The sequence below is a fragment of the Cervus elaphus genome, chromosome 4, assembly GCF_910594005.1.
Source record: "Cervus elaphus chromosome 4, mCerEla1.1, whole genome shotgun sequence".
NCBI lineage: Eukaryota > Metazoa > Chordata > Mammalia > Artiodactyla > Cervidae > Cervus > Cervus elaphus.
Window position 1 is genome coordinate 15,518,227 of NC_057818.1, and position 13,544 is coordinate 15,531,770.

General features: G+C 64.0%; 1 protein-coding gene across 3 annotated transcripts in view; it reads right to left on the reverse strand.

The window, feature by feature from the left end:
• Positions 1-13,544, reverse strand: part of PIEZO1 (piezo type mechanosensitive ion channel component 1) — a 56,571-nt gene that overhangs the window by 3,525 nt on the left and 39,502 nt on the right. For 2 of the 3 annotated variants that reach the window (XM_043898277.1, XM_043898276.1), the window contains exons 12-42: positions 13,061-13,321; positions 12,377-12,488; positions 12,114-12,292; positions 11,875-12,023; positions 11,595-11,777; positions 11,213-11,325; positions 10,955-11,109; positions 10,678-10,854; positions 10,461-10,586; positions 10,186-10,386; positions 9,584-9,788; positions 6,657-6,761; positions 5,949-6,102; positions 5,608-5,851; positions 5,370-5,466; positions 5,108-5,279; positions 4,697-4,786; positions 4,532-4,626; positions 4,161-4,232; positions 3,522-3,622; positions 3,000-3,081; positions 2,873-2,929; positions 2,613-2,785; positions 2,362-2,447; positions 1,976-2,167; positions 1,611-1,869; positions 1,354-1,542; positions 910-1,171; positions 564-696; positions 339-486; positions 45-259 (exon numbers count right to left, since the gene is read on the reverse strand). In XM_043898277.1, the coding sequence (XP_043754212.1) occupies positions 45-259; positions 339-486; positions 564-696; positions 910-1,171; positions 1,354-1,542; positions 1,611-1,869; positions 1,976-2,167; positions 2,362-2,447; positions 2,613-2,785; positions 2,873-2,929; positions 3,000-3,081; positions 3,522-3,622; positions 4,161-4,232; positions 4,532-4,626; positions 4,697-4,786; positions 5,108-5,279; positions 5,370-5,466; positions 5,608-5,851; positions 5,949-6,102; positions 6,657-6,761; positions 9,584-9,788; positions 10,186-10,386; positions 10,461-10,586; positions 10,678-10,854; positions 10,955-11,109; positions 11,213-11,325; positions 11,595-11,777; positions 11,875-12,023; positions 12,114-12,292; positions 12,377-12,488; positions 13,061-13,321 (4,787 nt within the window). The remainder of the gene's footprint in view (positions 1-44; positions 260-338; positions 487-563; positions 697-909; positions 1,172-1,353; positions 1,543-1,610; positions 1,870-1,975; positions 2,168-2,361; positions 2,448-2,612; positions 2,786-2,872; positions 2,930-2,999; positions 3,082-3,521; positions 3,623-4,160; positions 4,233-4,531; positions 4,627-4,696; positions 4,787-5,107; positions 5,280-5,369; positions 5,467-5,607; positions 5,852-5,948; positions 6,103-6,656; positions 6,762-9,583; positions 9,789-10,185; positions 10,387-10,460; positions 10,587-10,677; positions 10,855-10,954; positions 11,110-11,212; positions 11,326-11,594; positions 11,778-11,874; positions 12,024-12,113; positions 12,293-12,376; positions 12,489-13,060; positions 13,322-13,544) is intronic. The other variant, XM_043898275.1, reaches the window with a different exon arrangement.

The window sequence follows — 13,544 nt, forward strand, 5'->3', positions numbered from 1 at the left end:
CCACAAAGCCTGTGTCCGGGCGGGGCCTGAACCCTGGCACGCACCGCTCAGTGACGGCGGGCAAGATGAAGAACATCCAGAGGTGGACGGCCAGCACCAGGACGACCTGGAAGGCCAGCTTGCCCAGCACGGTCTTGCGCAGGTAGAGGGCGCGGTCAATGACCATGGTACTGAACTGGATCAGCAGCATGACCAGGAAAGCCTCGGGCACCTGGTCATCTGACAGGGAGGATGTGATGTCCGTGGCTGCCGAGTGCTTCTGTGGCCGGGAGAGCAGAGGTCAGGGGTGCTGGGGAGGCCGCGGGGCCTGCGCTCACCAGGGCTGAGACCCAGCTCACCCCAAAGGCCCAGAATCCGAAAATGATGATGATGAAGTCGATGACGTCGGCCAGGAACATGAGCGCGTAGACGTCGGTAGCGGCCCGGTACTTCGTGTGCAGGATGTCCTGGAAGAAGCGCCGCACGGGCCAGTACATGCTCTGGGCCCTGCGGGCAGGTGGGCTCAGTCCAGGCCCTGCTCCTCCCTCCCACCCTCATCTGGGTGCTCCCAGCCAGGCACTCACAGGGACAGGCAGAAGCTCTGCAGCCGGACCCCCAGCACCCTCACTCGTTCCCGGGGGCGACTCCGCTTCTCTCTCCGCAAGGCCGCTGCCCCTGCTGCCACCACCGCCACTGCCACTGCCTCCTCCTCGCCTTCTGTGGGGAACAGCTGCCGCTGATGATGGAGCCCGCATGGCACAGGCTGGCCCAGCTCAGACTCCTGACCATCCCGAGGAAGCCCAAAGGGGCTGCCAGTGCAGCCAGCCCACTTTGTACAGACCAAACGAGTGCAGGGACCTCCCCAGGGTCACCAGCAGAGGGTGTGAGGGACGTGGGGTGTGAGCGGCTCCACCGGGTGGGCCCTCATACCAATGGCCTGTCCTCTGGCTTCTGTGCTCTCCTTCCTCCTCCTCCGGAAACGGAGGCTAATGCGCCTCTTGTCGCCGGGCTCTAGGGGCCCACCCTTCGCTTCCGCCTGGCTGTTGTCCTCAGCAGGGGGCCTGGCTGCCCCTCCTGGCTCCTCTTGGGGTGTGGGCAGGGCTGGCTCCTCCTCAGCCACCTTCTCCTTGGCACTGCCCCCGTCGTGCTCCTTGGACAGTGGGGGGTCCTCATGGTCCCAGAGGCCGTAGCACTGTGGAGGGAGGCAGGCTGGTGAGGCTGGCATGGCCACGCTGGGCTGGGTGAGATGGCCAGGCTCGCCTTGGGCCCCACTGTGTCCGGCCTGCTTCCTGAAATGGCTGTGCGTGTGCACGTGTGTGTGCATGTGTTCCCATGTGTCGACCTATGTGTGCAGGTGTGTGTGTGACCACTCACCAGCAGCTGTGCACGGTGGAAGAAGAGCGCCATGAGCTGCAGCAGGTCATACTTGACGTAGCTGTCGCTCTTCTCCAGGCCCAGGATGCGCGGCGGGAAGTAGGGCTTGTTCTCATAGCGCCGCAGCACTGCGTGGCTGTTCCAGGGGAAGAAGCCAAACTGGAACAGGTACTTGGCGACCACCGTGACCTGCAGGGGAGAGAGGTCAGCGTGGCGCCTGCACCCACCCCCACCCGCACCTCTCCAGCGACGCCCACCTCGGTGAAGATGATGGCCGTCATCCAGAAGCGCTTGCTGGGCCGCGGGATGGAGAGCATGGCCCACAGGAAGACCAGCACGGGCAGCACGAGGGAGGTGGCTGAGGCAGTGACCATGTGGTTGAGGACGATGACAAAGTAGCACAGCAGCTCCGAGTGGGCAGCCACGCACTGGTACATGGCCTCCAGCAGCCGCAGCACCCGACCCCGCCCTGCCGCAAACTGCTCCGCCTCCTCCAGCTCCGGAATGTGCACGCACCTGCGGGGGACCAGGCTCAGGCCTGGTGCAGAGGCCTAGACGGCACCAGCACCTGCACAGGCTCGTAGCCTCGGGGGCCACCCGCTGTGCACCCCTCCCTGCTCACCTGTCCAAGAGCAGCTCGCTGGCCGTGCGCATTCGGCCGCGGCCGCCGGCGAGAAGCTCCCCAGAGCCTCGCAGAGAAGCCCCGGGCTCAGTGACCACCTCTTCGCTGCTGCTGCGGGTGTTGTAGCCGGTGCTCAGGGGGCTGCTGGTGTCCTCGGTCATGCTGCTCAGCGGCTCCTCCACCCCCAGCCCGCTGCGGGAGAGGGCAGCTCACAAGGCGGCCTGCGCTCTGCCGGGGCTCTGGGGCAGTCCTGGAGGGCCTCTGGGTCTCTGGTGGACAAGGGCCCAGCCGGCTACCGCCCCCTGTGCAGCAGCTCAGGCGCTGGGGCTGGACAGGCCGCGTGAGGTGGGTCCCCGCTGTCCTGAGCCGCCCGCCCCCGCTCCTACCTCGATGCTGTGCTCAGCGCATCACGGGCCGCCTCGGCTTCACTGGCGTACAGCTGGTCCACCACATCCCGGCGCACCTCTCCGCCCTGCAGGGCAGCCAGGGGCTCAGGTCAACCGACTTGGGCAAAAGGGGGGGGCGGGGGGGCGTGGCAGGTGTCTGTGCAGGGGCGGGGCATGTGGTTGTGGGCGGGGTGTTGGTGTAGGGGCGGACCCAGGGGCGTGGCACGGCGGGGCCGGGGCAACCCGCTCACCCGGAGCAGCTCCTGCGTGAGCAGATAGCGCTCAGCGCGCAGTACATCGCTCATGGCGCGGTGGTGCCGCGTGAAGTCGTGCAACCAGCGTGTCAGCCCGTCCACCAGCGCCTGGCCCAGCACCCACAGGAACTGCACAGCACTCAGCACTCGCTGCATCACATGGCTGCGGCCTGCAGCGAGGGTGGGGCAGGAGGGCGTAAAGGAGCGGTCAGCGGGTAACCCCCGCTCCCTGACCCCAGGCTTTGGCGCCAACTCACCGGTCACCTCGTCCTCCAAGCCCTCTGCCGGCCCTGCCTCCTGGCTTGGGTCGCCTCCTAGGCACAGGGGATCTGATCAGCGCTTTGCCTCCCCACCACCCCACAACCTGCCCACAGCCAGACTCACCTGTGCGCAGCTGCTCCGCCCGCTGCTGCCGCTGCTGCCGCAGCACCGTCTGCGCATTGGTCACCCACGCCTGGTACGCCAACTGCAGGCAGGGCCCTGGGTTAGCACCCCGCCGCTCCTGCCATGGGATCCCATTTACCCACCTCTGCCTCCCATCCAGGAGCAGCCTGGGGTCAGGAGGCCAGAGTGGGGGCCATCAGATCCCCAGAGGGCTGCGGTGGGAGGACGGGGCTGGTGCATGAGCCCACCCAGCACGTCCTGGCTACCACTCAGCGCCAGTCCCCATGCTAAGAACAGGAGCCCAAAGGTGGACAGGAAGGGTGTGTCTAGCAAACAGTGAGCCTTCTCAAGAGACCAGGGCCTGGGTGGTCAGTCAGGGCCCGGAGAGGTGGGCAGAGGGGCACACAGCTGCCCATGACCTGTACCCCTAGATCCTGCCTTCCCCCCATATGTGAGTGCAGGAGGTCTGAATGGGCTGGGTAGGTGCCCCAGGCCTAGGGAGTGTCAGGCCCACTTGCTCACCTGGAAGGCACTCTGTGATGATGGCCTGGGGTCCTCAGGCTGGGCTTCCTCCTCCTCCTCACTGTCCGACTCGAACAGGAAGTAGTCCCCGGAGTGGATAACTGCAGGCAAGGGGGGCACTGAGAGCCAGCCACGCTCCCTCCTCCCCCCAGACCCTCAACTTCATCTCCTTGGTTTGGGATGGATGCAGTAACAGTCTGGCTATTCTGGCCAGCTTGAGCCCCTCAGCAGCCCGTGACCCTGCGGCAAAGGCCTGCATGCCACCCTCCCGAGGGACAGCCATGGGCAAGAACCAGGGAGTGTCAGGCCGGGGGACAGTGGCACATGCACAGGACAGAAGCAAGAGCAGGGGGACAAGACCAGACTGGACGAGAGGAACATGAGCAGGCAGGACTGGGAAGGAGGGACACTGCCAGCCAGCAGCCAAGATTCAGACTTCTGAGGCCAAGAGTTAGAAAGCAGAAGACACACAGAGCCTGTTGTGGGGACGTGGCCCCTGATGACCCAGAGGCTCAGTGTGAAGCCTGAGAGCAGGGCTCCCGTGAGGTGCTGGCCAGGTCAGTGCAGGGCAAGAGGGAGGTCTGCCTAGTCACAGCGGCCCTGAGAGGGTGGTCAGGGAAGGCCGGGTGGTGGCAGTACCTGTGGCGTGGTCCAGCCAGGGCCGCCACCACTGCTGTCGTGGCGGGGAGGCGCCCCCTGGACTGCCGGGCCCTGTGGAGGGGCAGGGTGCGCATGAGCCAGTGGGGAGGGGCGCAGGCGGCCCCTCAGCGGACACAGACTCGGAGCCCTTAGGCAATGAAGGGGCTACATGAAGTGCCACGGGGGGTGGAGGACAGCCCACAAGTGCAGACGGATAGTCACAGTCCAGCCATGTGGCCTGCAGAGACAGAGTGACCACACAGCACAGGGCGGATGGGCCAGAAGCCCCGTGGGACGCCACACAGCACGAACACGGCTCCAGCGGGCGTGGACACATGGGATGTGGGCACTGAGGCTCTGTCCACACTCACCTGGCTCTTGGCCGGGGTCTGGGGAGCCCTGAAGGCGGCCTCGGTTGGCCCGGCCCTGCCTGTGCTTCTCCTGCTTGGCCCGGATCCGCTCCATCCTGCAGAAGGGGGGGTGGCTCAGCATTGGGCAAGTCGGGAAAGCCCTGGCCTTGCCCACACGGCACCTACTGTCTTTTCAGCTGGGCCAGCGACTTCTCCTCCGCCCTGCGGTGGAGCTCGATGGTCTTGAGGTTGGCAGCGTTGTAGAGGGCGAAGCCCCTGTAGGGCAGCAAGGCTGGGCATTAGCTACGGCCTGGCCCAGGGGGCTCAGTCCTACCCACCCACACCCACCTTGTCCTGCTGTGGGGAGAGGGAGACCCTCTTAGAACCTCCAGTATCACAGGGTAGGAGAGGGAACAGGAGCAGCCAAAGCACAGGGCTAGGGAGGAAGGCCTTCCAGCGGGGATGCACCCTCAGTCCAGCCAGCAACCAAGAGGGGGGCGAGACCGCGCATCGCCAAGGTCCTGAGAAGGTCCCAGGGGGTCTGTCTCCTTGGTTCTCCCTCTAGGTGACAAGTCAAGTCACGGAGGGGCGGCACACCTGGAGGCCTGCAGGGCGGTGGCGCGGAGCTCGGCCTGAACGTGCAGGAAGTAGTAGCTGAGGAACACCCTGCGCTGCAGCAGCAGAAACAGGAAGCAGACGCTGTCCCACAGGACGCCCGCCTCCTCCACGGGCAGCAGGCAGTCCTGGTCGCGGCCCAGCATCTCCTTGGCTGCGGACAGATACGGTCCAGGTCAGGGTCCCGTAAGCCGGGTGTCACAGAGCACCCCCGGGGCCCCGGCCGCCCGCTTTGCCCACTCACGGTCGTAGTAGCCCTTGACGGTGCATACGAGGCTGAAGAGCTGGATAACCCAGCAGAAGCTGCTCTGCATCTGCTCCACGAAGACGCAGGACAGGAGCTGCGGGCGGAGGAGGGTCAGTCTGGGTGTCAGGGTGGGGCGGAGCCAGGGAGGTGGGGCGGAGCCAGGGAGGTGGGGCGGGGCCAGGTGGGTGGGGCGGGGCCAGGTGGGTGGGCTGGGGCGGGGCCAGGCCAGGCTCACAGAGAGCATGTTCTTGGAGACGATGACAGTGACGTTGTAAAGGATGAGGCAGTCCCACAGCACGAGGCGGGCACGCGTGTCCTTCTGCTGCAGGCTGGTGCCGAAGAGCAGCAGGTAGAAGCAGGCCAGTAGGTAGCCCAGCCCAAAGACGCTGATGCGCGTGGCCCCCGTGATGAACACCACCACCAGCACCAGCCAGAAGAGGTAGCGGAAGACGGCCACCTTCAGCATGTCGAGGTAGGACCTGCCGGGTGGATGTCACCGTGGACCCAGGTCACCACCACCTCCCCGGCAGCCCAGGACCAAGGCCCCGGGAGTCCCACAGCCTCTAAGACCCCCACCTGCAGTGGATGAAGTTGGGCACGGGGTTGGGCTCCCCCCGCAGCGGCTCCAGGCGGTCAGTATTGACACCAGCCATGTGCCGCCACTCCTCCGTGCGCTCGGCCGAGAACACCTGCCATTGCTGGGAGGCGCAGAGCAGCAGGAGGAAGTCACCTGTGGGCAAATGGGAGGCCACTGTCACGCCTGGGAAGTGCAGTCCACTTCCTGCCAGCTCAGCCCTTATCCTGGAGTGATGGGGTGTGTGGGCAGCTGAGCAGAAAATCCATGCGTATTTATGCCAGCATCTACACCCCGTGTGGATGTGCACGTGGGTGTTGGAGAACATGCCTGCATACATTTTCCGTGTGTACATGTCGATCTACATACACAAACCACACGCATCAGGAAATGAGGCCAGCGTGAGCCTGACTGTGCCATGTGGCATCAGTGTCCACACCCGTGTCCGCCTGTGCCCACGCCAGTGAGCAGACATGTGTCTGTGTGGTGGAACGTGTACACGTGAGATGTGCCTGTGGGATGGGGTACATTCATGGAACACAGACCCCACAGGGAATGGCAGGACTGGACTGCCTGGTGAGGCCTGGGCGATGGGCCCCTTGCTGGCTGGAGAGGAGGGTCGGTGCCCACCCGCTGCCCATCCCATGGGCATCTGCACAGTCTCAGCATGGCTGGCTGTGGCGTGTGTGCCTGAGGGGCTGGTGACTCACTGATGAGGTTGGTGGCATTGGGGGCACTGAAGAAGTCAGGCAGGTACAGCCACTTGATGAGCGCGGAGTTCATGGGGACGGCCCGGCTCCAGCGCCATGGGTAGTCTGTAGGCAGAAGGTGTGGTCACCCACTGTCCCGACCCACCTCCAACCCCAGTAACCCCCGGAGTCACTCATACACACTCTTGCACACAGGCCCAGGGAGCCCAGTTCTCATGGACATGAGCTCCAGGCACCCTGGGTGGGTGGGGGGATGTGGGTGGGGCAGAGGGGTTGAGGGGAGTGGGGCAGGCCCCCTGCGTGTGGACCATGGCCCAGGTAGACCCAAATGAGGCTTCACTGTGCACCTGTCAGAATGGCTAAAAGAAAACAGTGTGGATGCCCAGTACCAGAGCAGAGGGGACCGGCAGGACCACCTGGGGTGATCACCCCAGAGAAACAGAAACCATGGCCCCAGAGACAACGGCACACTGGCGAACGAGCAAACCTCTATAGCACCTCATCCCCGACATCTCAGACCTGGAGACGGCCCAATGCCATCCAAGGGTGAAAGGTCAAGCCCACTCTGGCACACCCAAAGCATGGAAAACTGCCTACTAGGGGTCTCAAGCCAAGCGGCATCCAGCCCACAGCCCAGTGCACCTTGACCCTGAACAGTGTCTCATGAGAGAAGCCAGAGCCCGAGGTTAAACCATCCTACTCACATGCTGTTCTGGAAACAGCAAACCACAGGGACAAAGACCACGGTGGTCGCTGGAAGCAGGGTGAGGGGCTGATGGCAAGAGCAGGTGGGAGGCGGGGACCTGGGGGGCATACAGAGCTCCTGCCCTGGTCAGCACCAAAGAGTGAATTTTACTACATTACAGGCTGCTGGGGGAGCCCAGGACAGAGCGCAGGCTGACAAGGGGTCTAACCTGACAAGGTGTGCATGACACACCTTCGGGGGGGGGGTGGCGGGGGGAGAATGGAGCCACCCTGAGTAACTTCAGAAATGATGTCTTAACTAAAGACTGTCCAGCAAGAGGGTGTTGGAGCAGCGACACTCATAGCAACAACACAGCCAGGGCCCTTGTCTTGGTTTCTGAGTTTCACTCTCCAGTGAAAGGAACCAAGCTCCATGAGGCAGCGGCCACTTTCCTGGGGCGGGGGAGCAGGGGGTCTCTTGTGGTGGCAGTACCTCATAGAACCAAGTGAGGACATGTCCCAGGGCCACGCAGGGACTGTGTGAACTCAAAGCCCCAGTGACAGGCAGGAGCAGAAGCCCGGGAATGAAGGCCCAGAATCTGTTTGGACAGGGAAACAGCTGGACAGACCAGCAGGGTGAGAGGACAGCTCTCTTAGAGAAGATGCCAACTGAGCATCACAGGGGACAAAGAAAACCAGACACTCCTGTGGACGGATCCCCTGAGTGGGTGAGGGTTTACATGGAAACGAGACCCTCGCCAGGTCCCAAGGTCTCTTCCACAACCACACACATGACAGTGACAAGCAGTATCAGGCCCGGTGGTGGAAGGCCGCCACCTGCGATGGGATACACTGGCCCCAATGTGACGCCCTGAGACGGACTATTCGCAGCTGCATGTTTCTTGCCAAAGACGCATACACTGGTCTAATGAAAACCGTGACGGTGCGGCATGGAGAGTTTCTAGAGACAACTGCTTCGTGCTCCAGAAGCCTCAATATGACAAGAGACAGAGAAGCCCAAGAAGACCTTGGGGCCAGCTCGAGGGGTCTGCTCAGGGGCCTAGGACAGAGAGCTGGGGGAGGGGCCATCACGGCTGCCCACGGCAGCCTGTGGCTCTGCCCGGTGTTGGGGCCCTGCACCTGTTCTGGTTCTTAACTTGGGTCGCTGTGCCAGGTGGAGTCAGAGGCTGACGCTCACATCAGGGAAACTAAGTGAAGGATGTTTACAAACTCTGTTGTGCTTCTGCTGTTCTCTGTCAAAACTCACAGACTGTCAACCAAAAGGGGCATTTCACGGGCCAGGGATCTGCCTTCCACAGACACTGAGGGAGGAAGGGCCTGCCTGGGGGCTCCACGGGCACCGCTGAGATACTCCAAATGTGAAAGGAAGCACAGGACATTACAAGGCATCCAGAGAAACCCCTGTACCTGTGGACCACAGGAAACAGCAGGAGGGAGAGAAACCCAAGCTCCTCTCACAGAGAAGCCAACTAACAAGGGCGCCAGGAGTAACCGACGTGGGAACCAACCTCCATTGCGTGCAGGCCTGCCTGCAGCAGGGAGAGTCTGCAGGTGTGGACGTGCGCACACAAGACTGAGCACCAGCCCCTCAGCATGCAGGGCCGATGGCTGCTCACTCCCCCCGGTGTGGGCCCTTCCTGCCCACGTGTTCACCAGTGTCTAAGCCTGGGGCATAGTCCACAGTTCCAAGATCAGGGCTTTCTGCCAGCCTGTGGCCTGACTCCGGAAAGGACATAACAGGAAGGCAATAGAAGGAGATGGCCAAGTGCTCCTGTCAGGTCCTGCTCAGAGCCAGCAGCTACCAGGGACACGGCCTTGAGGATGCGGCCGCTGAGCTTGGATGGCACACCAGACCAAGGTGTCATCCAGGGATGGGCAGCCGTTCGTGGTCACCGCCCTGCACATAGAGGCCTCCACCCTGGGCATACTGGACGTGAACTCCAGACAGCCCCCACTAGCCAAGAGGCGTGCAGGGCTGCTCCCTGGACTGTTTTCCAAACTCTCAACCTCTCTGATCATTTGAAACTTTTCAAAATAAAATGTTTGGCAAAAAGAAAACAATGATTCAGGGAGACCAATGAACGAAGGGCCAGCACTGCCCCCTAGAGCTGGAATGACTGCAGCCCACAGAGCCCATGGGGTGAGGGGTGCAGGTGGAAGGCGCCTGACACCACACCAGGGGCCAGGGCGCCCAGCGTGTGCCCGGCCGGCAGCCCGCTCACCGATGCACAGGGCTGGGGGGACGCCCAGGCATAGCAGGTACTGGTATAGCATGAAGAGCGCCAGGAACAGGCAGTAATTGGGCCAGAGGCGGGCGATGGCCTCCCGGCGTCGGCGGGTAAGGATGGCCACCAGCCAGCAGCCATGCAGGATGACCATGAAGTTCATGCGCTGCCCAATCACGTTCACGGCCGCCAGGAAGCAGACCTGGGGGTGGCAGAGCGGAAAGGGGTGGCCAGGGTGAGGACACAGTGAGCCAGTGGCAGTGGGGGGGGGGGGGTCCTCCTGGCTCTGCCTCTGGGCAGCCTTGAGGGGCAGAGGGTGTTGTGCCCAGGACAGGGGCAGCAGCCCAGGCCACTCTCCTGGAGGAGCAGAGAGGCTAAACATGTCTCCATGCTGGGGAAATCGAGGTGGGGGTCCTGCAGCAGAGTTGAGCCCAAGCCCGAGCCCACCTCCAGCTGGGGCTCCCAGTCCCCATGGTCTGCTCGCCCCACCCCCCCATCCCATCAAGCCTTTGCTCAGCAAAGGCCCCACAGACGGTGGCAAGGACCCATGTGGCTGAGCCCCTACCCAGGGAAGGGGCAAGGGTTGACCCCTGCCTCACCTCCAGCCCAAATTTGTAGAAGAAGAAATTCACGTAGTACTTGAGGCAGCTGGGCAGGTCATGGTCCAGCCGCTGGCGGGTGCCCTCGGCGCAGACGGCCTGGGCAGGCAGCGGGGCCAGCTGGTGCCGGCGGCGGTGGTAGTCTTGGCTCCGGTACACCATGGCCTCGAACACCAGCAGCAGCAGGATCTGCAGGTGGTTCTGAGGGGCGAGGGCAGTCAGGCCTCACCCGCCCCGCAGCGCCCCTACCCGGCCCACCTGCCTGCTGCACTCACCTGGATGTAGCCCAGGTTGGGGAAGCCCTTCCGCACTCCAAACCAGTTGGCGGGGTCGACAGGCCCGCGGTACAGCAAGGACTGGCGGATCTCTGTCTTCTGCAGGTTCGTACTGTTGGGGAAGGGCTGGGAGAGGAGCGGCGGACACTGCATGCTGACCCCTGGGATGGACCCCCACCCAGGCCCTCTGCACCTGCCCCTCCACTGTGGCGCGTACCTCCGTGCAGTTGCTGGCGTACTCGTGGGGGTTGACCACCTTGAGCTGGTACAGCATCTTGCACACGATGATGATGCAGGTCCACACGGTGGCCAGGCACGAGGCCATGGGCCGGAAGCGTGGGTAGGGCAGGGCGAAAGCCCAGAGCACAACCAGCAGGAAGTTCAGCACCGACACCTATGGGTGTTGGTGGCCGGATCAGCGCCCTCCCCACAGGCCCCTTGCCCCCCCATAGCACCCGGGGGCCACGCGGGTATGCGAGCATGTCCACACTCACCTCCTTCAGAGCCACCCACACGGTGTACAGGGCCACCAGCTTGAAGACATGCAGCTCCAGCAGGCGCCGCACCAGCACCTGCACGCGGGTGATGACGTCCGAGAAGCCGGTGGCCAGGTCCAGCAGGCGCTCGGCCACCAGGCCCCACTTGCTGGCTGGGGCGGGTTGGAGGGATGGACAGTGAGGAGGAGGGGCCCGGGCCATTCTGTCCCGTGCAGATGGGGCTCCAGGGCTCAAGTCTGGACACCTTGAACTTACCCTCTGGGACCTGCGTGGCCTGGTGGGGGCTGGCCGTGCCCAGCCCCTCGTCCCTAGGCACCTCCTCCTCTTCCTCCTGCTGCAGCAGGGGGGTCCGGCTCACCGCATCCTGCCTAGGACAGGGCCCCGGAGTGTCCTTCCCACCCGCACTCCTGGGGTGGCCCTGTAGCCCCTTCCTCTCTTGCCTCCCCCACCCCAGCTCTGGGACCCTGGCTGTGGGTGCTGCAGCCACCAGGTGGGAGCATGGGGCCTGCTGACCTCCTGACCCCTGTGACCCCAGTGGGGCACCTAAAGGTGACGGCTGAGGCCCTACCCCTATTCCGGGTCTCCTGCCCGATGCCACCAGCCTCTGCAGACCCCCAGCCCCAGGGGGCAGGCCTACCCAGGAACCCAGCGTGGGATGCAGGCACCGGGCAGTGGCCGGTGCTCAGGGTCAGTGAGCTGCATGAAGGGCCGGTGGAAGTAGTGCAGCTGCAGGATGCAGGCGAGCAGAAAGAAGCCGGGGACCAGGATGCTGGAGAAGAGCTCAGACACGCTGAACTGCTCCAGGCCCAGGTCCCCCAGCCTGGGTGGGGAGGCGAGGTAGGAGTCAGCACAGTTGCACGACCCCCATAGTGGCGTCCCACACCCCACACCCCCGCCCAGCCCCGCCCCAGACTCACTGCTCATCGGTGAGGCCCGTCAGGTTGCGCCAGTAGGCCGGGAAGTCCTGGAACTGGAAGGTGTAGACGGCCACCAGCACCAGCATGGTGTAGGCCACTACCAGCCACCAGAATGCCTTGAGCAGCTTCCGCCACAGGCTGTAGTAGACCTGCCGGCCAACGGGTGCGGTGAGGCTGACCGTGAGGCCCCAGCCCCCTGACTCCACGCCCCCACCACTCTGCGCCCCGTGTCCCCACACCTGGAAGAGGATGAGACAGAGCAGGAAGAGCAACATGTAGACGATCTTGTAGACCACCAGGCGGCCAGCGAAGCTGACCACGATGAACATGCCTGCACACACGTAGATCCAGTACTTGGCGTAGATGCCCCTGACCAGCTCCCCCAGGCTCCGCAGCAGCATCTGCGTCCGTGTGGGCTCTGCAGTGGGTGGGGCACAGCGTCAGGACCAGGCAGGTGGGCAAGGAGCTCCCCTCCAGTCACCCAGCCCTCCCACCCACTCACCTGTGGCGGCCACGGTGACCTCCGTCAGCGCCACGGGGGCCCGCGCCCTCCTCAGCAGCTTCTCCTTCACAAACTGGCGCAGCAGGAGCCAGAAGGTCAGGGTGCACAGCAGCTGGGGAGAGGGGGGCGGCATCACTGAGGGGCCCAAGCAGGGGAGCCGGAGGCAAGACTGCAGCGGGAAGGTGTCCCCCCACCTGCCATCCTCCTCGCAGGCACGAGTTCACATACAAACGCACACACACTCCTACATGGTGGCTCCTACTCACACACGATCTTGTGTGCACACAGACCCACAGGTGAACACAGGCTCACATGTGTTTGCATGCTTGCATGCCCACAGACTCACATAGTGAGGTGTAGCCCACAGCCCTCCCACGTGGCCAGCGTAGAGGCTGGCATGGATGTCCAGGTGCAGTGACCTGTCTCACAAGGGGACACCATGAGGGCACAGAAACTCACTGGGACCCAGGACCACATGCGGTGCTGCGGGCTCTGAGACGAGCCCGTCTCAGGACACAGGATGGTGCCCCCAGCAACATGAGGTCGTCACTCATTCACTCGACAAACACCAACTGAGCAACTATGCTGGGCTTGGCCAGGGGGTCCTGGTGATAGCCTGACGCGGGCCCTGGGCTGCAGCATGCCCACCGCACTGGGAGCCAGGTGAGGGCTGGGAGGACTCACCATGGCGCCCAGGTCCAGGCAGGGGTAACGGGTGTGCTCCAGCCCCAGCTGGCGCAGGCTGACGGGGCCCAGGGCGGTGGGCAGCTCAGTCTGCAGGTCCATGGCCCACACGTAACGCAGGCAGCAGAGCGCCAGCCCATAGAGCAGAATGAAGGGCGAGCAGAGCATGGCCAGCTGGTGGCGGCTGCGCACCGTCCAGATGAGGCAGGCCCAGAGCAGCAGCACGAAGGTCAGCCAGCTGTGGTAGGTGATGCTCCACACCTGTGGGCCGGGGCGGAGCAGGGCTGCATGCATGCTCCCCAGGCTGACAGCGTGGGGGCCCCCGACAGGAAAGCAAACCCGCCCTGCTGGCCCACCCACCCACCACACAAACGTGCACACACATACAACCATGTGGCTGGTGGCTGGCCTGGACGGCTTGTGGCCCAGCAGGCAGGCCACAGTCCCACCCACTTCTGGTGACAAGGCACCAGGCCACCATCCT